This window comes from Lontra canadensis, unplaced genomic scaffold, assembly GCF_010015895.1.
Source record: "Lontra canadensis isolate GAN:19392208 unplaced genomic scaffold, GSC_riverotter_1.0 scaffold203, whole genome shotgun sequence".
NCBI classification, from domain to species: domain Eukaryota; kingdom Metazoa; phylum Chordata; class Mammalia; order Carnivora; family Mustelidae; genus Lontra; species Lontra canadensis.
The window spans coordinates 822,783-846,734 of NW_022631197.1; the positions used below are offsets into that span (position 1 = coordinate 822,783).

At 32.8% G+C, this 23,952-nt stretch overlaps 1 protein-coding gene across 1 annotated transcript in view; it reads right to left on the bottom strand.

Annotated features, from left to right (window-relative positions):
• Positions 1-23,952, bottom strand: part of CUNH8orf34 (chromosome unknown C8orf34 homolog) — a 377,142-nt gene that overhangs the window by 209,725 nt on the left and 143,465 nt on the right. Inside the window, 1 exon segment of the mRNA XM_032848426.1 lies at positions 17,103-17,269. Within this exon segment, the coding sequence (XP_032704317.1) occupies positions 17,103-17,269 (167 nt within the window).

The window sequence follows — 23,952 nt, forward strand, 5'->3', positions numbered from 1 at the left end:
CTTGAAAGCAGCCAGGGGTGGGGTGGGGAACACATTATCTCTGGAGAAAAGACATGAATTACTTCCAACCTCTCAAAAACCATACAAGCAAGAATAAAGTGAAGTGAAGTGTTGAGAGAAAAAACTCAACAACCCAGAACAAACTTCAGAACAAGAAAAGTTATCAGGGATGAATATGAGCATTACACCATAATAGACCAATTCTCCTAGAAAACATAATAATCCCTAATATGTACATGCCTAACAAAGAAGCACCAAAATAGATGAGCCAAAGACGGAAAAAATGGCAAGGAGAAATAAACTGACTCATTGTTATAGGTGGAAACTTTGCCATCCCTCTATCAGAAATGGACAGATCCAGCAGGCAAAAATTCAGTAAGGACATAGTTGAACTCAACAGTGCTATCAGTCAATTGTATATAATTGATGTCTATTGACTATGTCATCAACAACAGGAGAATACACACTCTTCTCAAACTCACACGAAACAGTCTCCAACACAGACCACATTCTCGGCCATAAAAAATAATAAATGTAAAAAATAAAAATAATGAAACTACTTTCGGACCACACTGGGATTAAATTAAAATGAATAACAGAAAAACAATGGAAGGTCAGAAAATAATTGGAGATTAAACAATGTATTTCTTAATAACAGATAGTTAAAGATGAATTCAAATTAAAAAATATGTTGAACTAAATGAAAATGAAAACAAGCATCAAAATTTGTGGATGTAGCCAAAGCAGTGCTTAGAAGACAATTTATAGCATTGAATACACATATTAGAAAAAAAGAAAACTCTAAAATCAATAAGCTAAGCTACCTTAAGAAACTAGAAAAAGAAGAGCAAAATAAGTCCAAAGTAAGGAGAAGAAAAAATACTAACAAAAATGAGAGCAGAAACCAAAGAAATTCATACAGGAAATCAATAGAAAAAAATAAACAAAACCAAAATCTGGTTGTTGAAAAGCGGAATAAAATTGGTAAGTTTCTAACCAAGCTAACAAAGAAAACCACAGAGAAGACACAAATTACTGAGATCAGAAATGAAACAGGGAACATCATTACAAATACTACAAACATGAAAACAATGATAAAGCAATAGTATGAATAGCTTTATGTATGTAAATTTGGTAACCTAAATCAAATGCACCTATTACTTGAAGGACAAATACTACCAAAAGTCACATAAAAACAAATAAGAAATAGACAATCTGCAGGGCCTATATTTATTAAAGAAATTGAATCAATAACAGACTGAGATACTTAATTTGTGAATCTACCAAACACGTAAGATAGAAATTATACCAGTTCTCTAAAATTTCTTCCAGAAGACACAAGCAGAGAGAATACTTCCTAACTCATTGTTTGAGGAAGGCATTACCTCAATACCAAAAATAGATGAAGATATTACAAGAAAACTACAGTCCAATACCTCTCATAGACACAAGTGCAAAAATCCTCAACAAAATATTTAGAAATTGAATCTAATGTATCAAAAGAATATTAACCATGACCAGGTTAGGTCTATTCTGGGTATGCAAGGCTGGCTCAACTTTCAAAAATGATCAATCAACCTAATTCATCACATCAACAGACTAAAAAAATCACTTGATCAAATCAAGGGATGCAGAAAAGCATCTGACAAAATCCAACATCCATTCCTCATAAAAACTTTCAATAAACTAGGAATAAAGGGGAGTTTTGTCAGCTTGAGAAAGAAAATCTACACAAACTTACAGCTAAAATCCTACTACTAACTGATGAGAAACTCAAAGCCTTCCCACTAAGATTAGGTGAAAGTAAGGAATGTTCTCTATCATCAATCCTTGAAACTGTATTTCAAGTTCTAGCCAATGTAATAAGAAAAGGAAATAGAAGGTAAACAGATTGGGAAGGAAGACAAGATTGTCTATGTAAAATATGTGAAACAACTGACAAAAAATCGCCTAGGACAAACAAGTAATCATAGCAAGGTTTCAGGACATTGGTTAGTATACAAATGTCAATTGCATTAAAAAAAAACAGCAATAGATAAGTGAAATTTGAAATTAAAAGTGTAATACTATTTACATTTGCACCCTACAAAGTGAAATACTTAGTTATCTAAGTCTAACAAAGGAAAATTGCAGAACTCTGATGAATGAAATCAAATAAATAAATAAATGGAGAGGTATTCCATATTCAGGAACGGGAAGACTCAATATTATCCAGATGTCAATTCTTCCCAACTTGATCTATACATTCAATTACAGTCCCAATTAAAATCCCAGGAAGTTATTTTGTGGATATATACAAAGTTACTCACAAGTTTATATGGAAAGACAAAAGAGGCCAACACAATGATGAAGCAGAAGAACAAAACTGGAGGACTGAGAGACCCAACTTCAAGACTTATCATATACCTAAAATAATCAAGGCAGTGTGGCACTGGTAAAAGAACAGACACCCAGATGAGTGGAACAGAATAGAGAGCTTAGAAATAGATCCACATGACTATAGTTAACTGATCTTCGACAAAGGAGTAAAGGTAATGAAATGGAGAAAAGATAGTCTTTTCAATTAATGGTACTGGAATAACTGGATATTCACATGTAGAAAAAAGTTAATTTGGACACAGACCTTTCATCCTTCACAAAAATTAACTCATGAATCACAGACCTAAATGTAAAAGGCAAAGCTATAAAACTCCTAAAAGATAACATACAGAAAACCTTAGTGATCTTGGGTAAGTTAATACCTTTTTAGACACAACACCAAAGGCATTATCCATGGAGAATGAATTAACATAAAGAATTAGTAAGCTGAACTTGATTAAACTAAAAACTTCTGTTCTGGGAAAGACAATGCCAAAGAATGACAGAGAAAATAATTGTAAAAGATACATCTGATAAAGGCCTGTTATCCAAAATATACGAAGAGATCTTAAAACTTAACAATAAGAAAATAAACACAAATAAAAAAATAGGTCAAAGATCTGAACAGACATATGTGGATGGCAAATAAGCATATTAAAAGTGCTCAACATCATATATTATTGGGTAATTGTAAGTTAAAACAAGAGATAACTCTTCATACCTAATAAAATGGCTAGAATCAAAAAAAATTTAAAATACAATATGCTAGTGAAGATGTGCAGCAAAAGGAACTCTCATTCCTTGATGATGGGTATACAAAATGGTTGAGCCACCTCGGGAGACAGTTGGCAGTTTTTTACAAACTTTTTACAATTTTACTGTACAATCCAATAATCATGTTCCTTGTTATTTACTCAAATTAACTGAAAAACTCATGTACACACAAAAACTTTCCCACAGATATTTTCAACACCATTATTTGCAACCACAAAAACTTGGAAGCAACCAAGATGTCTTTCAAGTAGATGAATGGATAAATAAACTGTGCAGAACTGCATGGAAGTCAATCTCAGGATCCTATAAACTGCATAAGTCCAACTGTGTGATGTTCTGGAAGAGACAAAACTAAGGGGAAAGTAAAAGAAATAGTGATTTCCAGGGGTTATGGGGAAGGAGGCATAAATATGGCATGGAGAATTTGGGGGGGTAATAAAACTACTCTGATGTTATAATGGAGGATACATGTATTACACATTTTCAGAACCAATAGAATATACAATATCAAAATGAACCCAAGTGTAAAGTATAGATTTTGAGTGATGGTAAAGAGTCAATGTAAGTTTATTATAACAAATATATCACTCTGGTGTGGGGTGTTAATAGAAGGGGAGGCTATGCATATATGAGAGTGGGTGGTATGTGGGAACTCTCTGTATCTTCAGTTCAATTCTCTGTGAACCCAAAAATGTTCTAATACCTAAAGTTTGCTTTATTTTTTTAAATGTTACAACATTGATAAATCTTGTAAACTTCATTCAAAGTAAAAGAAGTCCTTTACAAAAGACTACATGGTATATGATTCCATTTATATGTAATGTTGAGAGTAGGTATGGTAGATAGATTAAAGATTACCTAGAGGTGAGGGAGTGGGTGGTGAGAGAGACAAGTAGTGATTGCTAAAATTGTGTTTGTTTTGGGGTAAGGAAAGTATTCTCGAATTGTGAAATGCTTGCAAAATTCTGTGAATTATGCAAAAACCATTGAAACGTACATGTTAAATGAATGAATTTTGTGTAATGATGCAATCTCAATAAAGATGCTTAAAAAGGAATATAATCACATTCACAGTATAGTACTATACATTTTCAGTTGACAGTAAGGGCATTTTCAGGTCAAATTACCACATCTTTCATTCTTTAAGTCCCAGGCACCCTGGTAAGAAAGGAAATTTCAGTATTTCAAATAAATGATAGTGACCATATTGGAAGAGTATTTATATTCAAAACTAGGAAATTTATCATCAAAGATCCTATTCTGACTTTTGAAGTGCTACTATGAAATTAAAATGACAATTTCTGTTTCTGCTCAGGATTATTCAAACATCATGCTTACAAAAGACACATATTTTTATAAAACTTATCAGAGGTCACGGTTATAAGACATTTCCGTAGCAAGGACCCATATGATTGTCTCAAATTACTTTTCATACCTCATGTGCTTTTACATGAAATTCAACCATCATTTCATTTCAGAAACAATAACAAATGTCAACTTTAATTTTAACTCCTGGAATATTATCATGATGTAAAAGTATACAGCCACAATTTTTATTTGTGAAAATTGCTATTTTATCTTTCAATCCAAATTTTTAGTAAAATGCACAGGTATTAAGTGTACAATGTAATGAGTTTTGAGAAATGTATATGTACACCCATGTAATGAACAACCCAGTCATATATAAAATATTTCTATCACCCTAGAAAGTTTCTTCATTCTAATCCCTCACCCGGCCCACCATGTTCTGATTTCTATCACCATAGATTAGTTTTGCCTGTTCTTGAATTTCTTATGGTTAAATTAGTAATATGTAATCATTTGTGTCTGGATTCTTTAGGTCAGCATAATGTTTATGAGTTTCTTAGTTGGCTTAGGCTGCCATACAAAATATCTTAGACTGGGTGTCTTAAACAATAGATATTTATTTTCTCATGGTCATGGAGTCTGGGAAGTCCAAGATCAACATGGCAATAACTGGTGAGCGCTCTCTCCTTGGGCTGCAGATGGCCACCTTCTCATTGTGTCCTACATGTCAGTTATTCCATCATAACTTGAAGCAGAAGCCCTTGATGTTAAATTTTAAATTTTGTTTATTTTGTGAAAACTGCATTTATATGGCAAGTAAATATACATATGTTAATTTAAACATGCATTTTAATGAGTGTCTGTTGCATAGTTACTGTTTAATTGAAAAGCTTAGGAATCTGATTCTTGAGTTCATCAAGTATACAATCTAGGTAAATTTTGCTTTGCAAGGATTTATGTCCTTTTCTATAGTGTGAGGATAATAATACAGCCTACCCCATGGTGTGTTGTAATTACTAAGTAATGTAGAGAAAACACCTAGCAGGGGTGCCTGGGTGCCTCAGTGGGTTAAAGCCTCTGCCTTCGGCTCAGGTCATGATCTCAGAGTCCTGGGATCGAGCCCCACATCAGGCTCTCTGCTTGGCAGAAAGCCTGCTTCCCCCCTCTCTCTCTCTGCCTGCCTCTCTGCCTACTTGTGATCTCTGTCAAATAAATAAATAAAGTCTTTAAAGAAAAAAAAAGAAAGCACTTAGCACAGTTTATTGCATATTACAAATGTACATGATAATAATATTCTTCATACATCATATATAAAAATATCTAAAGTATCACCAAAACATTTTAACAGTAATTATTTGTGTAACATCTAACATTTATCTACTTTGACTTCTATAATTTCACACTCTTTACACTGAATATATATCTTTTAATAATAAAAAAATAAATATTATTTTAAAGGACAGTTGACTTCTAGAATATTTGATATTAAAAGATCCTAAAATAGCTTATATTGTCAAAAATTGCCAGTATTTTTCTAGAGAAAATTATTCTTTGTTCAAGTTTTCTTTTTTTTTTTTTTTTGCCTATTAGGAAGGTAATAAACAATGAAATAAGTTGATAGTATGCACATTTGAACATTCAGTGGAAGAGGGAACCAAGAATGCCAAAATCCTTAAGTCATTATAAGACCAGTAATGAACACATACGACTGTTCTTGCTTTTTCCCCCTTTGAACCAAGAATTACTTAAATACCTGATTTCTAGAGAAAGAAATGATACAATTTAGAAATTATACCATTTAGAAAATAAACTTATAAATGTGAAATGCATTTCTCTTTATGGCTGGAAATTGTATTTTAAACAAAGATGTTTGTTTATTAGTGTAATAGCGAGGAAATAATCTGAACTTTATCACAAAAAATGTTGCTTTTTTGATCTTAAATGTATGTTTTAGAAATGTCTTTCTTCCAGTTAAAAACTTTTATATTGGAGAATAACTTCTCTTACATTCTTTTTTTTCGAGAGAGAAAAGAGTGTGAGTGGTGGGGGGAGCAGCGAAGGGTGAGGGAGAGAGAGAATCTGAAGGAAGCTCCATGCGAGCATCTGCAGAGATGGGGCTTGGATCTCAAAACCCTGAGATAATGCATAAACCAAAACCAAGAGTCAGATGCTTAACCAACCGAGCCATCCAAGAACCCCACTTCTCTCACATTGTTAATTTTCTTTATCAAAGTAGAGCGGCTAGGAGTTTGTTTGGCCCTTGTTCCTTTTGTGTTTAGATTATATATGAGCAGAGACACATTCCTTATCTTAAACTACTACTTTCAGTAAAAAGTAAAAGATGTCCTTAACTCAGCCACCCAGATGTTAGGAATCAGATAGTATCAAAATCATAACAATGTTATTTGAGAAAGTTTTAGATTATGAACAACTGAAGTCCACAAAAAAAAAAAATAAGAACACCAGATTGTAGCCCGAAAAAAAAAAAAAATCCCTCTTCCTCTCCTGATATTTTTGCTTATATTATTGTATGTGGATTTTCTGTATCATGAGAGGGTAAAAGATAGCATTATTGAAAAAAAAGAGAGAAGAATTCATTTTAATATGAAAATGCATATAGTCTGCACAAGCTTTGGAAAATGATTACTTCTTTGAGCCAGTTTTGGAATGCAACAAATCTTATTCCCAAGGTAAGTTGGAGTGCATGGGCCAAAAAGTCTCCATGTTTCTACAAACCGGATATCACCTTTCTTAGACTAGTTAAGGCCTATGAATGTCAATGACTGTAAATCAGGGAGGCAGTAATCTGGTAACAAAAACAAAAACATATAAGAGAAAATCAAATATATATTCTTAGGTTTTGATACTATTTTTAAAAAGTTTTAGTATTAAAATTGCTGAAAATAATTTCAGTCAAATTATTAGGAAAAAAATGAATATTATAATATTCTCTTCTAATGGGGATATTATCTTTCAATGGAAGAAAAGGCCAAGATTCTTTCTGACACACGGGAAAATATAGGCTCATGTGGCATTCTCTTATGAGAAAGTTGCCTGTGATGTTTTTTTTAAGATAAGGGAAAGAATTAGAAGTAAGACTTAAATATCAAGTGGAGAGTACCTGTTGAGATAATTTCTAAATATGTGGAATGTATCTATATGAGACATTTATGATAAAAGACTAAACTTAAACCCCCGAGGCCAAAGTCCTAGGATCTTCTTTCTCACATGTACTAAACCATATGTACTAGAGGGAGATAGGAAAGGCATTGGTATATAAATAATATGAAGTACAGTAACAAATCCTTTTCCTAGCTCTAATCCTTTATCAGATGCACTGAATACCTTATATGAATTATTTATTAATCTTCACAAAACCCTATAAGTATTGCCAAAGTTCCTATTTTTCTGATGATGTATCTATCTGATATTAGAAAGAAAAAAGTTAGCATTCTCAAATCACAGAATTAGTAAGAGGCAATGGTGAAACTTGGAACTAAGTTTGCCTGAATACAAAGCTCATACAAAGCTCATGTATGCTGTTATTTCTAATATCATGCTATACTATCTTTCACAAAATTAATCTCATTAGATTAATGTTTGTTTTACCAAATTTATAATACTCTTCATTAAACTCCTGAAATAGATTTTACTCAAACAAATGTTGGTAATTAAAAAAGCAAATATGACAGCGCTTAAAAGATGAAAAGCAGCTGACCTACTAAGCTGCTTTCTGACAATTCCTGAAAAACTAAATTTTAAAGAAACTAAAATTTTACATGAAATTTTACATTTATACTCTGTAAATTCATTCTATATTAATATTAGGCATTGAATCTCTTTTGTAGAAAGAAACTAAAATGTTGAAAAGTAAAATAAAATCACTAAATTTAATTTACCTCCATTAGAACAGTGTCATATTTTTTTCCCATTGTGTTCCTTAGTACCCTTCTATTTAAAAGTTTTAGAGCAACTTAAAAAAATATTTTCATGATTATTAAGAGTATTTTCTGAAATTAAACACTATAAGACTATTAAAAAAAGAAAATCACAATACTTTCATTCTAAAAGAAATTCCTATATAGAACCGTTTAAGTATTTCAGATTTTGAAAAATGTATCTTTAAAATACATTTTAAAAAGTGATTTTTTAGATATTTGCCTAATCAACTCTGAGAAAGCCAAAAAACCATTTTTTAAGTAATATTTTACACTAAAATGTGTAAGACAAATACTTATGCTTTTCAAAAAGGTATTTTAAAATACCTTTAAAAATCTTTAATGAAACTTTACAAAAACTGTTGCTTTCAGATATTGAAAATAATTGACAAGTTCTATAACCCCTCTATTACTGCATATTCAATATTATAACCTCAATAATTTTAGTTTTCTATTTAGAGATGATTAAATATCAGTAATACTGTAACATGTAGAAATCTAAACAGATTACTGCTGTTACACAAGAAGTTTTAAACATTCAGAAGAATAGTTTTAATACCTCTTTAATGCCTATCTTTTTAATGCCAATGCTAAGTTAATAACATTCTGTTGCATATTTTCAAACAAGCAAAAAATACAATAAAATAGTGATTTTGGCACTACTTTCAAATGGCTCTTACATAGAGTACAAAATTAATTTAAATTCAAACTGTGAAAATCAATACCACAGCTAAACAAATCATCTTGAAGTATAACATCACCATTTTATTATGTACTTGAAATGTGAAAGTTTATTTCAAAAGCAACAAAACCCTAATAATATTTAACACTGATTTTCAAATTGTTTGTGATTTGATTATACAATGAATTAACATAAACCCAGAAAAGTATGCTGTATCAATATTTTCATACTTGTTAATATAATTGAAGAGTTTTTAAAGCTTGTAGATTTTTCAACACTTTTATGGTTTTATCTACACAAAAGCATGTAAATATCTGGTACAAATTTCTAGTTCTTACATATCTTGTCTTTGTCTCTCCCTCCATTCAGCTCCCAGCTCACTTATGCTAGTGGATACTCTTGTGCATGCACAAAACATTTTTTTTTTCTTTTCCTCCTAGAAATTACACACTTATATGGAAGAAAATTAAAGACAGTGGAGTAATTTGCTCTGTATCTTTAACCAAACCATATCAATGTTTGCCCTTTCTTAAATATCCATGTTAAAATTTTAAAAAAGTAATGCATTATATTGATATGTTAATTATTTTGGTTTGCAAATACATTTGTAGCTTTACCTCCTTTCTATTCAAGACTTTGATTGTATTATCTTGTGGGAAACATCGATATTTACTGTTAACTGGTATTTCCAAAGCTACACGAAGCTATTTTTTCTCTGGTTATAGCCAGACAAAATGTATATGGGATTGGAGGATATAAATTTACTTGGAAGGAAAGTTCCATCTATAAATTCTAGGTTTTTTTCCCAAATATTCCTATTATGACAAAAAGAAAATAATTATTATTTATAATATAAATAGGACAGAGAACACCCCATTTTTATTCTTCAACATCCCTATGTGATAGGAAGATTGAAATTTTTACCAGCATTTTATAATTAGGTACTTGTAGCTCAGATGACAAAACTAGCAGAAGGTAGCATGAGGGCTGGAGCTGGTCTTAGAGTTTTTTAGTTCGGTGCTCTGGACATAGACCAATAATCACATCACAATGTGGCTCACACCTTTGCAAGATACTCAATGAAAAGCTATGACCTAAATATGGAAAAGCATATTAACTTATATTACTGTTATATGTCAAAAATCTGTAACTTATTTCAAAGAGAGAAATATGAATTAAACAAATTACAAATATACTAAAACAGCTATCTCTGAAATAAAGGAATTTTCATAGAGGTCTACAGTGGAGAAGAAGGACAATTGTCAATAATATATCTATGGGTTTAGATCTTATTTTCAAACTCTTGACTTTATTCTGTTATGTTGATCTACTTTTACCACTAGAAAAAATGTAAAAAAAATATTTCTTATTAAATGCCATAAAAGTTTATCAGGTAGGATGACATATGTTTTTGGTGACATGCGAGTTTATATTATTTAAAAGCCAATCTCTACATGTAAATGCCAGTTATCATTTGGGAATGTTCCAATACTATGTTGAAAAGAAACACAAATGAGGAATGAAGAGAATGAGTAACAAATGCAATTCCAAACACAAAATGAGTACTTCTAGAAGACTGTGAAGGGGTCTATCAGTCATATCTAACAAAAGCAAAGTCAGAATCCCAGATAAAGTTTAGAATAATAATATGATAAAATAGAATCTCAATGAAACCGTGTCCACAGGTCTATGCTAGAATCATTTCATAACTTAAGTAATTTTTGTACTCTAGCAGTTCATCTTTCAAGTGGTCCTATAAAATATAATATTGGGAGGGAAGACAGAAATAATTAGCAACACAAATTACAGTAACCAAAGCTTCTTTGCAAGACTTGTCCGTGTCTTACAGGAAATATTTCAAAAGAGCTTGGTTAACTCAGAAACCTGTATTCCATGCTCTTTTTATTATAAAAATCACACTTTTTACAATTTTATTCTCCTTGCTTCACGATTTATTAGATCAAACGACAAAAAAAAAATGTTTCTCATTGTATGCTGTACAGATCACCTGCAACAGAATTTCTTAAAGAACAGGAGGAAGGGCATTCCTGTTGGAAAATGGGGATTCATGGGATGTATTCAAATCTAATAAGCAAAAATTAGGGATAGAGGGGACTGGAATTTTTATTTAAAATAAGTTTCTTAAGCAAATGAAATTTTTAGAATCATCCCTGAATAGTTAATATTTCATGAAACATGCTCTTATTTGTGCAAATTTGAACTCCCAGGAAGGTGCAGAGTCACTTTGTAAGTAGAGAAACTGATACACCTATGAATGAATTAATAAATGGACTAACTGGGAATTGAAGTGAAAATCTATAAATTGCTGGTTCTATACAGATGCCAATGTATACAGATGCCAATGTTCACTAGATGCAACATTCTCTCAAAGCCCAAACAGATCAAGTAATTAGAAAAATAAAAGATGTAATATTCTAGTGCTATATATTAATATGAATTAGTACAGCTCACAAAGCAGGTGCATGATATGTGTTAAATGAAAAAAATGTGTCTGGGTGGATTTTCTCAAATGTTGTCACTGTAGTCCAGAGAGACAAACACAGTGCTATTCAACTCCACTTAGAAGACACTTCAGCCTGAACTTACTTGGCCTTTGTGCAGACATTGATGGCTCTAAAGCAAGCTGAAGTTAGAATTCAAAAATATGGGACCATATCCAATAGCAGGACCATTTCACAGAACTTCTATTACAAATATCACACAGCTCAACAACAGTTAATACTTATTACTTGGCATGTGAAAGATATTTTCATACATCCGTGTGAAGTCCTAGTTTTTCAAGTATATTAATTCATTTAGTGAACATTTTAAAATATATGTGCAGATTTTTTATAATGTTTGGGTAACTGTGGTCATCAACTGCCAATTTAATTACTGGGATTTCTGAAAGTATCTTGTATCTACTTAGCTTGAGGTGATCTGGGTGTTATTTTATTCGGTATGTTGTAGATTTCACTGACTTCCATGGTCCTTAAAATCGCTATGCCTTAACACCCCACAAATTTGGAATATTTTAACCTCTAATATGTACTCATTGTACAAATTACTCATATGTACTCATTAATATGTACTTAATATGTATCATATTAAGTTATTTTTGTACTATGCTGAATGAATTTCTAAGCAGTATTTAAAGCAACATTACAGATAATATTAAAGGATCCATAAATTTAATTTTGGGAAGTCCTTGACTTTTTAAAAGAAGCTTTTCTACAAAGAATCTTTATTTTAAAGTGATAATTTTTCTATTGTCCTGGTATTTCCAATGATCAATACTCAAAGAAAACAAAATTTACATGTTCTTTAGACTGGTTCATATACTTAATATCACTAGAATATAAGTATATAGATAGGTAGGTAGGTAGGTAGTTTTTTTTTTTTTTTAACATTTAGGGTCCTCTCCCCTCTTTTTCTAACATCATTGAATGATAGTATATATTTTTCACTAATTGAAATACATGTTTTTGTTCTGTAAATATGGGTTCTTTCTGTTTTAAGAAGCCTTCAGCTGGGGGAAAAAAAGAAAAGAAAAGGAAGTGAATATTTAATTTATAAAGACTGATCACAATGCAAAAGAATTTGCCGTAAGACTGCCTTAATGCAATGAGTTTCTCTTGAAACTTAAGTTTATGTTATATATAATCTGGTAATATACTGGGGTTTTAGAAATTTAGAAATCACTGTTCTGCAAAGAATAGCAGTATAACTGTTCATAATTACTATATTTAAAACAAATAAAATATATTTGCAATTATCTTGTCTGCTTTTGGTAATACAATGTTAGTTTTAATTTTTATATGATTATTTAATTTTATTTATACAATTATACTTTCCAAGACCAGAAAATATAAATCATGACTAATGTTGTTTTCTTTTTTTAGCATCTCTGGAATGTGATTTTTAGATATTTGCCTCATCATCAAGCCAAAAAACATTTTTTAAGTAATATCTTACACTAAAATGTGTAAGACAAATACTTGTGCTTTTCAAAAAATTCTGATTTTTTCAAGGGAGTATAAGTTATATAGAAAATAATAAAACACATAATTGCAATTACTATTTCACCAAAAAATAAAAATGCATGTAATGAAAATGAGCTTACATTTACAAGCTCAAATATCTATTAAATTAGTGAAGTTCCTCAAATTTTCTATGAAAGTTAAGGAAGTAAAAGATATGGATAGGTTTTTTATAAATCCCTTGCTGTACCACTATAATTTGTCTTTCTACTTTTGAAAAATTATTGATATTAATAACTTTTAAAAATACACAAATTTAATCACTGTGATCATTGTATTTCTAGCATAGTTACTAAAATATTAGAGAGTATCTTATATTTGAAGATAAGAACTAATTACTTTGAGGTGAGCTGGCAGATACTATATTCATGTCTTCTGTAATTAGAGCGCCAATTTCAGTGGTGCTTAAAATTGTTATATCTTAAAATTCCAGAAATTTGGATATTTTGTTCTCTGTTATATATTAATTCCACATTTTTTGTGCTCAGAATTTAAAAGTTATATTTAAAGCAATCTTACAGTAAATATTTAATCTACTTTAAAATTATAGATGCTGTATGTTCTATATTTTCACATGCCCAATACACTTGAAATAGAAATCCAAAACCATACAATTAAACAACTTTGAAGAATTAAATCTTAACCAGTATGTATTATTAATGCTAGATCCTTTAATAAAAAAAAAATAAGGTAAGAAGTTTTACTTACTTCTACTTATTCAACTAAAAGACTTATTTTCCTCCTTCAACCAATTTACTGAAGAACAATCCTTTGTTACATTAACATTAATAATTATACTTCTCATTTATTTATCACTTCACAAAGAGTACAGACTACCCTTGGACATAATAAATTTTTCAGCCAGTTATACCTGATATAGACAAGTTATACACTGAAAACACATATAAGTTATAGCAAACTTATTCTACACAATGTTGCAGATTTGCAAAAGATATTTTAAATACCAGATGTCTCTCATCTTTTACAATGGTTCTACATACTAAAATTTGATTTCAAATAAATTTTCAGGAACTTTGGATTTGTATTTTCCTCAAATATGTACAATCATGTATGTTTCTCTGGGACCAGGCTTCATAAAACATGGACTTAAAATTCTTTAATAATAAACAATATGATTGAAATCTAATATTGAAAAAGCTGGAAAAGTAGACATTAGTTTCTAAATTGATTTGGCAATATAACATCAATTGATTAGTTAGGGATTGAAATCTACTAAAATATTAATAGAGACATAGATGGCTACTAAAGATGTCAGGTCTTAAAATTGAATAACTTAATAATCATTTTATTTTATATCCATACTCATCCATATTAATCATTCATTCATTACTATATCCTGACTAAAAAAGTTTTGACTTCTATATTAACTGAAATTTTCACATAAATCTGTTTGATTTCATGTAAGAGATTAATCATCATCTTAGCTAAAAGCATATGTAAAATTTTAAATCATGAATTTATATATACTACTTTTGAAGAAAACTGAGCCTATATTTTAAATATTTATTTTCTAAATAATTGAATGGATAGGAATACTTGGGTCTTAAAGACATATATTTCACATCCAAATACCATTTTACATAATTAGTGAACTTCTAGGCAAAACAGTCTTTTGGATACAATTTTCTTCTATATGATCTTTGTTCACTGAGACAACTAGGCAACAGGTTGCATATGGCATTATTTTAGAGGATAGCCCAGTGGACTTGGAACATTCCATGTCATGGCAGAGCAATCTCATGATCTAGGGACCAGCATTAGTATACTACTGCTGCCTATGCTGAGATAATGTGGAGTTACATGGAGAAAGTCCAAACTTTCGAATATTCCTCATTTTTAAATTTGCTCAGACCACAGATTAAAATGTCTAAATGAAAAAAAAAAAATCCAAAAAACAAACAAACAAAAAAACCTGAGGACCAGCTATTAACTGTCCAAATTAAATAGTCTCCAAAACCTGTCTGGTCTTCAACTTGGGAGACTAGAAACTTTGGAGGAGCTGAGATCTGGAGGGTACCAGCACTGAGTGACACTTGGGTTTCTGTAAAGGACTCCTCAGTATCACTGAAGTTTATGATTTCCCGTACTCTGTCGAGATACTCCTGAGGCTATCAGGAAATCCAAAGTGATTTGGAGCATGCCTGGATTTCTTCAAAGATTATCTTTGCAAATTAAGTATAACTGCCTTCCTGGGGATATCAACTGACCAAGAGCTGTCATGTAAAGGAAGGGAGAGAGAGAACACTATCGGCACAACCCAGTGTCGATGTACCAAAAAGCCAACATTGATGTTATATGGACAACCTTTTGGCCCTTCCATTGACAGTCACAGTTTAAGTCTTACCCTGTTCACTGTTACTGACCAAAGCAAAGGAACAATTTACAGGCACAGTTACAGAGCACAATAGCAAAAGAGTCCATTCTTACAAAGTGCAAACCTACAAGGGTAATGACCACACTCTGCCTGCTGAAACTCCATCTACTTGTCCTCCACCACTGCAATTGGTTTCTCTATGAAACATTCCCTGGTCCCCATCCCCTACCTCCACATTAGGTGTTATCCCTACATTAAACTGTGTGCTTAATCAAATTAGCACCTGTACCAAAAACTACTATGTATTTACATTTTTATTTCAAACACTAGAAATGTAAAGTTTCTGTAAACAGGATCTACGATTATTTTATTTTTTATGTCCCTAGGATTGAGCTCAGTGTTTAGCACATGGTAAGTGCTTAGTAAACATTGGCTGAGTTGAAGCTGAATGAGGATACCACAACATCAGGTACATCTCCCACATTAATGATTTGGAGGTGGAGAGATGAGATTCCTTAAACAAAACAAAACAAAACAAAAAACAAAACAAAAAACACCCAGACTTCGTTGTTCTTTAAAAAAAAAAAAAAGAAAGAAAAAAAAAAGATGAACCTCAGGAAGTGAAATACCATTGACAGTCTCCTCAATGCTGGAATGAATGCAGTATTAAAACATCAGGAAACATCAGTGACCTTGCCATCACTGAGTAAATAACATCTTTGTAGGTCTATGCAAGGAGACCTATACCATTTTTTATCATGATAATATTTTACTTCCATAAACACTTATAACCCAGGAAGCTGGTTTAGGAAAAAAAAAGTTTAAATGTCTATATATTTCTGGGACTCCTTATTCTATGTTAAACTTATTTGCAGCTCTCAAATGATTACATTATTTATTTTCTGGGACTCCTTATTCTATGTTAAACTTATTTGCAGCTTTCATATGATTACATTATTTATTCCCTTTAGTACATGATTACAAAGTATTTAGAAATTGTTTTAATGACTTAGAATAAAAGGAAAGTTCAATTTTAAAAAAGTACTACCCAAAGATTTATGGTTAAATTAAAAAAACATATTTACTTCACTTAAGATATAAAGGGTTCTCTACATATACAACACTAATAAGGTTTTTCATGAAAGTAACAAGCCTATGAAAACACTGAAATCTTGCAAACTCTCCTTTAACTTATGGAAGACATAAAATACTAATTTACTAACTGCCGCTCTAAATTTTACTGTATTTTTCTAAAACATCCTTGAAACAATAGGGGAACATCTTGGGGTGAGGGCTGGAATACGTATTTTGGATATATTTTATAGACAAAAGATGTGATCAAGGCAATCATAATCAGAGAATAAAGCAGACAGACTTGAATTTTTATCACAATTGCACATGGAATAAAGGTTGAGTAAGGAGTCAGAAGGTAAAGTGCTGCATATACAAAGCACAAAATACAGTCTAATAAATACTTCACATGCTTAGGTGATTTCAACTTAGTTCTTACATGCAACTTTGTGAAAGGCTAATGTATAAAGTATATGTTAAATGATTTCTTTCCCCTAAGACAAAACTATTCAAAAACTTTAAAATCTCTTAATCACTACACATTTTTACAATGCCAGAGAAGAAGAAAAAGAGAAATTATTAATTTTTAAAATTACCCAGCAATTCCATTGCATCATCTTCATTATCAATATCTTCTTCTGTTACAGATGGGGTAGGGCTGTGGAGAGACTCAAAAGAATCTTGAGAGAGCATTGCTGCCAGAAGTTTCTTATGTTGCTGTTGCTGCTGTTTTAATCCTTTAGTCTTGGGCTCCACCTTTAAGCTGAAGAAATATTTAAATGTTAGTTTTCAATGATGACAACTCTATTAATTAGCTCTGATAAATAAAATAATCTACAACCAAATTTTCATTTGATTAATTTCACTATGTGAAATTATAGTCATATTAGTAATATCTTCCCTAAGGATAAGGGAAATACAGACGGTCTTCTTTCCTAGACATCCTCTGGTACCTCATTAACTATCTCACAAGTGAATATAGGTAAGAAATATGGCAAACTGAAACTCTACCCCACTTAAGGGAGGAGGTGCTAATCAGCTCCTACCAATTGTCACCAAGTCATAATGAAAGCCCACTGTTAAAGAATTTTTCTGATTTTTTTAAAGAGGAGGCAGAAAATCCAGATTTTTATATGAAATTCCTTGACATACAAACAAATGTAATGGGATAACTATTTTAACATACTATGACAAGATTATTTTTTCAAAAGTTTATTTATTTGAGAGAAAGAGAGAGAGACAGAACACAAGCAGGGTGGAGGGGCAGAGGGAGAAAGAGAAGCAGACTTCCTGCTTAGCAGGGAGCCAAATGTCGGGGTTTATCCCAGAACACCAAGATCATGACTTGAGTCAGAGGCAGACACTTAACCAACTGAGCCACCCAGGCACCACAGACAAGATTATTTTAAATGAAAACTTTAATTTCTTTTTTTTTTAAGATTTATTTATTTATATGAGAGAGAGAGAGAGAGAGCGCGAGTAGGGGGAGAGGCAGAGAGAGAAGCCTCAAGCACATTCCCAGCTGAGCACGGAGCATGACACGGGGCTCCGTCCAGGACTCAAAGATCATGACCTGAGCTGAAATCAAGAGCCTGCCATTTAACAACTGAGCCACCCACACAACAAAAAATTTTAATTTCTATGATTAAAGTAAATTTCCTCATTGTCCTATCATGCTGCCTAGATCTTGGGGTAGGATGAGGTAAAAGAAAGGATGGATCCAGAACTGGCAATTAAACGGTTTTCAGTTTCTTCCAGTCTAGAGAGTCCTTGCAAATTTGGAAGAGTTTCTTTGTGATAAAGCTGGGATCCTTTGGGTAAATGTTGCCTTTCATGGTTCCCTCTCCTCCAACTTCTCAAGACAGTGTTTAACCGGACAACTTACAAGTCCAAATAACAAACACATAGAGTTCCAAAAACTGTCCCTAAGTTCTTCTCTTCTCTGTAATTCAATTTCTTTTCCTGTTATTGTCCAAAGAAAGGAAATGTCAAATGTCACCCCATAAGAGAAAAACACATGATATGTAGAGGAAGTCTTCCCCAAGCAGGATGGAAAGATAACACTTTCTAAAGGTAAAGACCATAAGGCAAATAGGTTAAATGCATTGCCCCCACTACCTCCAGGCCAAAATGCTGAGGAAGCTTGACAAAAAACAAAAATAAAGAACTAACCAGATAAATTTCAGGGCACAGATCAGAACATTTCAAGCTGTCTTAATAGAAGTACCAGGTTCAACACTGTCGAAGTAGAGAATGGAAAGAGCAAAATGACATTGCATGTCACCAGTGGGCAAAGATCAATCAGCCCACCTCCCTGGTTCACCTCCAAATTAGGGTGACTATGTTAGAGAAGGTCAGGGGAAATAGAGATGGAGAAAAAGCTTTTATTTTTCCACACTAATGCTGGTTAATAAATGTAGAAGAAATGACAGATTCAGAAAACCACCATTTTGCAACCACCAACATAGTTTAACTCTTCAGGCTAGAATCATCAATGGATACTAACGTTTGTTGCTGAAAGATTGTTGGAGGAGGTTGATTGTCAAAATCTCAAGGTGTTTTCAACAGTTCACTAACGTTTTTAATTAATTTTTTTTTGGCTTTGAAGTAATTACAGATTTACATGTAGTTCTAAGAAATGATAGAGATCCTATGCACTCTTTCTTTACACTGTTTCCATCAATAACATTATCTTATAAAACTAGAGTACAATATTATAACCAGGATCCTGACAATGGTATGATTTTCCAATCTCATTCAGATTTCTCATTTTAACTGTACTCATTTGTATATGTATGCCTGTGTGTATTTAGTTCTAGATAACTTTAGTACTTGTTTAGGTTTGTGTATCATATACCGACCATCAGAATCAAGATACAGACCATTTCAAACACCACGAGACTCTTCTAACCACTCCTGCTTTCCTCTGTATGCCTTCTTCCCTGTCTCTAATCCTTGGCAACCACTAGTCCGTTCTCCATTCTTTTAATTTTATCATTTCAAGAATAATATAGGAGCACCTTGGTAATTCAGTCGTTAAGCGTCTGCCTTCGGCTCAGGTCATGGTCCCAGGATCATGGGATCGAGCCCCACATCAGGCTCCCTGCTCAGTGGGAAGCCTGCTACTCCCTCTCCCACTGCCTCTGCTTATGTTCTCTCTCTTGCTGTGTCTCTCTCCATCAAATAAATAAGTAAAATCTTAAAAATAAGAATATTATATACATATAAATGGGGTCATACAAGTTTAAGACTGGCTTTTTTCAGGCAATTTAAATCCTTGGAGATTCATTCATGCTGTTACATGGATCAATAGTCCCTTCCTTTTCGTTCCTATGTAGTATCCCATGGCACGGATATACTTCAGTTTATCTAACCATTCAAATTTAAAGGACTCTTGGATTAAGGTTTTTGGCTATTAGGATGGACTTGCTATGAACATTTATATACATGCTTTTGAGTGAACTAAGTTTTCATTTATTTGAGAAAAGTGCCCAAGAGTACAACTGTTGGGCCATGTGGTATTTGCATGGCTAGTTTTATATAAAAATCCCAGACTGCGTCCCAGAGTGACTATGACAATTACAGTCCTGTAAGGGTCATCAGTTGAACATGAAGATTGAGGAGAAGTACTGGAGGTTTGTGGAGACAAGAAAAGGCATGCAATCATCATTAAGGAGCATGGACATGTGAACAAACTAGGTGAATGCAGAGTGTCTTCAGTCAGGACCAATGACTTCTTGGTGGTCATGAATTCACAATGATACCAGTCAGTGTAGCCAAATGTTCTCCACAGGAAGAAATCTATGCCAGTTCAGTCACAGAACAGACAAAGAGTTAGATTTAAGTAAGGTAGTTTTACCACACAAGGAAAACAAAGGACAAAAGAGGTAAGGGAACCAGGATATATTCAATAAGTAGATCAAAATAATGAGCCAAAAATAAAAACTCCCACAACTCCCTTCTCCTGAGGGAAATTGGAAGGGGAGGTGAACCATGAGAGACTATGGACTCTGAAAAAAAACCTGAGGGTTTCGAAGGGGCGGGGCGGTCGGAGGTTGGGGGAACCAGGTGGTGGGTATTAGGAAGGGCACAGATTGCATGGAGCACTGGGTGTGGTGCAAAAACAATGAATACTGTTACGCTGAAAAGAAATAAAAAATTTAAAAAGAAAAAATAAATAAAATAAAAGAACAAACTATTTGTGACAGCAAAAAAAAAAAAAAAAAATAAAAACTACATGAGTGGCAAGAAAAACTGAGTAGAACCAGTGTATTTGGGTCCTAGTTAAAGCTGGGTACCAGAGGGAATGAACTAGAAAGACAGAAGGTGTAGTCAAAGAGTGAAATACATAGAAATTGACACTAGAGTTTGCAGTTAATAATAATGAGGCCTAGATATAACAGAGGGAATAGGTGAAGTAGGGTGGAATTCAAGATCAGTAGTGAAGAGTAGGCAAAGGAAGAAGATGCTAGGTGGGGGGAAGAATCATTAATGTGGTTATTAACTTCATCAAGATAGGAAGGGTGCAGGGAAAAGTGACAGTTGAGCCAGATGCTTGCATATTTAGGAAAAAGGGAATGACCTGGGAATTGACAAATTATTGCTACAAGAAGTAGTGGAAGACAGCCATGGATAAAACACGAAATTCACAACAAGATACTTTTTTAGGGGGAAAGGAGACAGTAAGGTCTACAAGCAGGAAAGGGGAGCAAGGACACCTTCCTCTATTCCAGCTCCATAACCTATAGATTGTAGAAGTGAAAACTACAGCATTAGAGAGAAAATAGCACCTGCCTCAGGGAAGCAAGGCTCTTACTGCAGACAAGTGGTGAGTGGGATGGGGAGAGGTTAGGTGCCTTATGAGAAAGAAAAGCAGTTAATACTTCAATGTAGTAATTATACAATCTAGGGCGTCATTTTACTTTGGTTCAAAAAGATAAATTCTAAACCAGATCAGATGGAAAAGGATGGTTTAATGTGGCCACTCCTCTCCCTCAGCTTCTCTCTCCAGGTAGCACCTTCCTCCCCCTCCTGATGGCCTACATTCTGACCATTGCTTCTCTCCTCTTGACCCCACTCTTCCCTGGATATCTGGCCCTGCTGTATTTTGTTTCACATTCTTGTTTCTGAATATAGGTTGGTAAGTATTAGTTTTATCTGATCCCAGGTGCATTATTTGGTGGAAAGCTGGATTTCTCCTCTCTTAACCCATCTCCTATGCTTGTTTAGTTCACCACTGCAGCCTAGCAGGTAGAATCTGTGCCCTTCCTCTCAACTGTACTTGGAAATTAAAGGACTCTCCTTGCAGTAAGGCCCAGGTTGTTGAAGGGAGAGCGTAAAGAGTTTCTTTGAATCTAGGATGTTCTTTTTCATACTGGTCTCAGCCAGTATCTAGCACAAATTCACTTTTTCTTTCTGAACCCCATTTTTTAAACACACTAAATAAAGTAAGAATTAATTTAAGAATATGTATATGAGTCTTCAAACTTGACAGATATGAAAATTGAGGGAAAATATATTAGTAGTGAAAAAGAAAAAGGGAAACTATGTAGATTGGAATATTGAAGATAGGAAGAAATGGTATATTATAGATGCATAACTCCTATTCAAAAGCCAACAATGAGCAAGATAATTTCATAAAGGTTGCAGTAATTGTTTCCCTGAATCTCATTAAAATACATGATTTGGTCATGAAGATAGTGTTAGGCCATGAGTCCTAGACAGTAAGTTCAAAATGTTGCTGGTCTCATAAGAAACCACCTATGAATCTGTAAGTCTATAGGTAACTAGCAATGTTTTCATAAAATAACTTGAATTAGGATATGTATTTTCTAAAGAAATAAATGAATAAATGAGAAAGAACAAATTTTGAACATATCAAAATGACCTCATCAACCTTCTGAAATAAACGCATGATTTAGTTACATACTTTTTGGCTTTAAAAAAGAAATGTGTGAATCATAAGGTACATTCTTTGCATGTTTTAGATATTTTTAAGGCCTCTGTTTTTTTTATTCCTTTGACAGATTAATTTTTGATTAATCAATTTTCTCTCTCCTTAAAATTTACAAGTTAGGACATCCCTAAAATACTAAGCTTAATTCAGTCTCTGAAATGTATTACATATTTTCTATCATGTCCACAATAGCCAAAATCTGAGAATATTAAGGTTCTTTGTTTGTGGACTTCTTACATAAAATAGTGCCCTTTATTAATTTTCTTCCTTTTTTTTCTGGTTTATTTTCCATCTTGCCACTAATCACTACTTGAATTTATGGTATATATTTGCATATTTACTTGTTTATTATTTGTCTCTTCCTGCCAATTGAGGAAGCTCTAAAAAAGGGGAACATTTCTAGGCTCTGTTAACAGATACATGAGAAGCAATTAGGAGCTTTAATGAAAAGAAACACTGCTTAGTGGAAAGTGAATTTAACTTTTATTTTAATATTTAATACATATTTCTAAATTATAAGATTTTCTACTTGTGTTATGGCGTATTTACCACCTAATAACAATGCTCACTGAACAAATAAAGCCAATTCACCAGATCTATAATATTTATTGATATTATTCTTGCTTTAATAAAGTAGTTAAGCTCAGAGGAGCTTCATCAGGCTTTCAAGGCTTGATAAGCCTATTTACAAATTCACATTAGAATTTAGCTAGTAATTTTAGGAAATCCATTACCCAGCTTTGGAAACTTTAATTAAGATGGCTTAAAATAGAAAAATATGGCTTCAAATAGAATTATATAGATATATTACACTCATTTTTTATTTACATTTACATTGTCAATGTATGATTATTTTTAATATCTCTAAATGTGCAATAAACACATAGATTTCCCATTCCCACTAAATGACTAGATAAGCCATTGCAATTCATGCCAATTGGTAGTATTAGAAAGCCTTCAATCATTCCCCAATGTATTTATCTCTCTCTTTTATAAATCCCCATTCTTTTTCTTGCTTAGATCCTTTAATTTCTTTCTTAAACTTACTTAAAAGAACCTTATGAAAAATCTAAGAATGTGTTGGGGAAATGCCCATGTGCACAGAACCTTGTCCACATAATTTAATTTCAAGAGATCCACAGATCTCTTGGGTCCAACCAGAGACTACAGAGTGGTCAGGGACCCCATGTCAATCACTCTTGTCATATCGTATTAGTTTCTCCATATTGCCCTCATAACTGCTTTCTTTTTTTTATATATATTTTTATTTATTTATTTGAGAGAGACACAGTGAGAGAGAGCATGAGAGAGGAGAAGGTCAGAGAGAGAAGCAGACTCCCCGTGGAGCTGGGAGCCCGATGCGGGACTCAATCCCGGGACTCCAGGGTCATGACCTGAGCCGAAGGCAGTCGTCCAACCAACTGAGCCACCCAGGCGTCCCTCATAACTGCTTTCTTTTTAACCAGCACTTAACCCTTCAGGTGACAGCT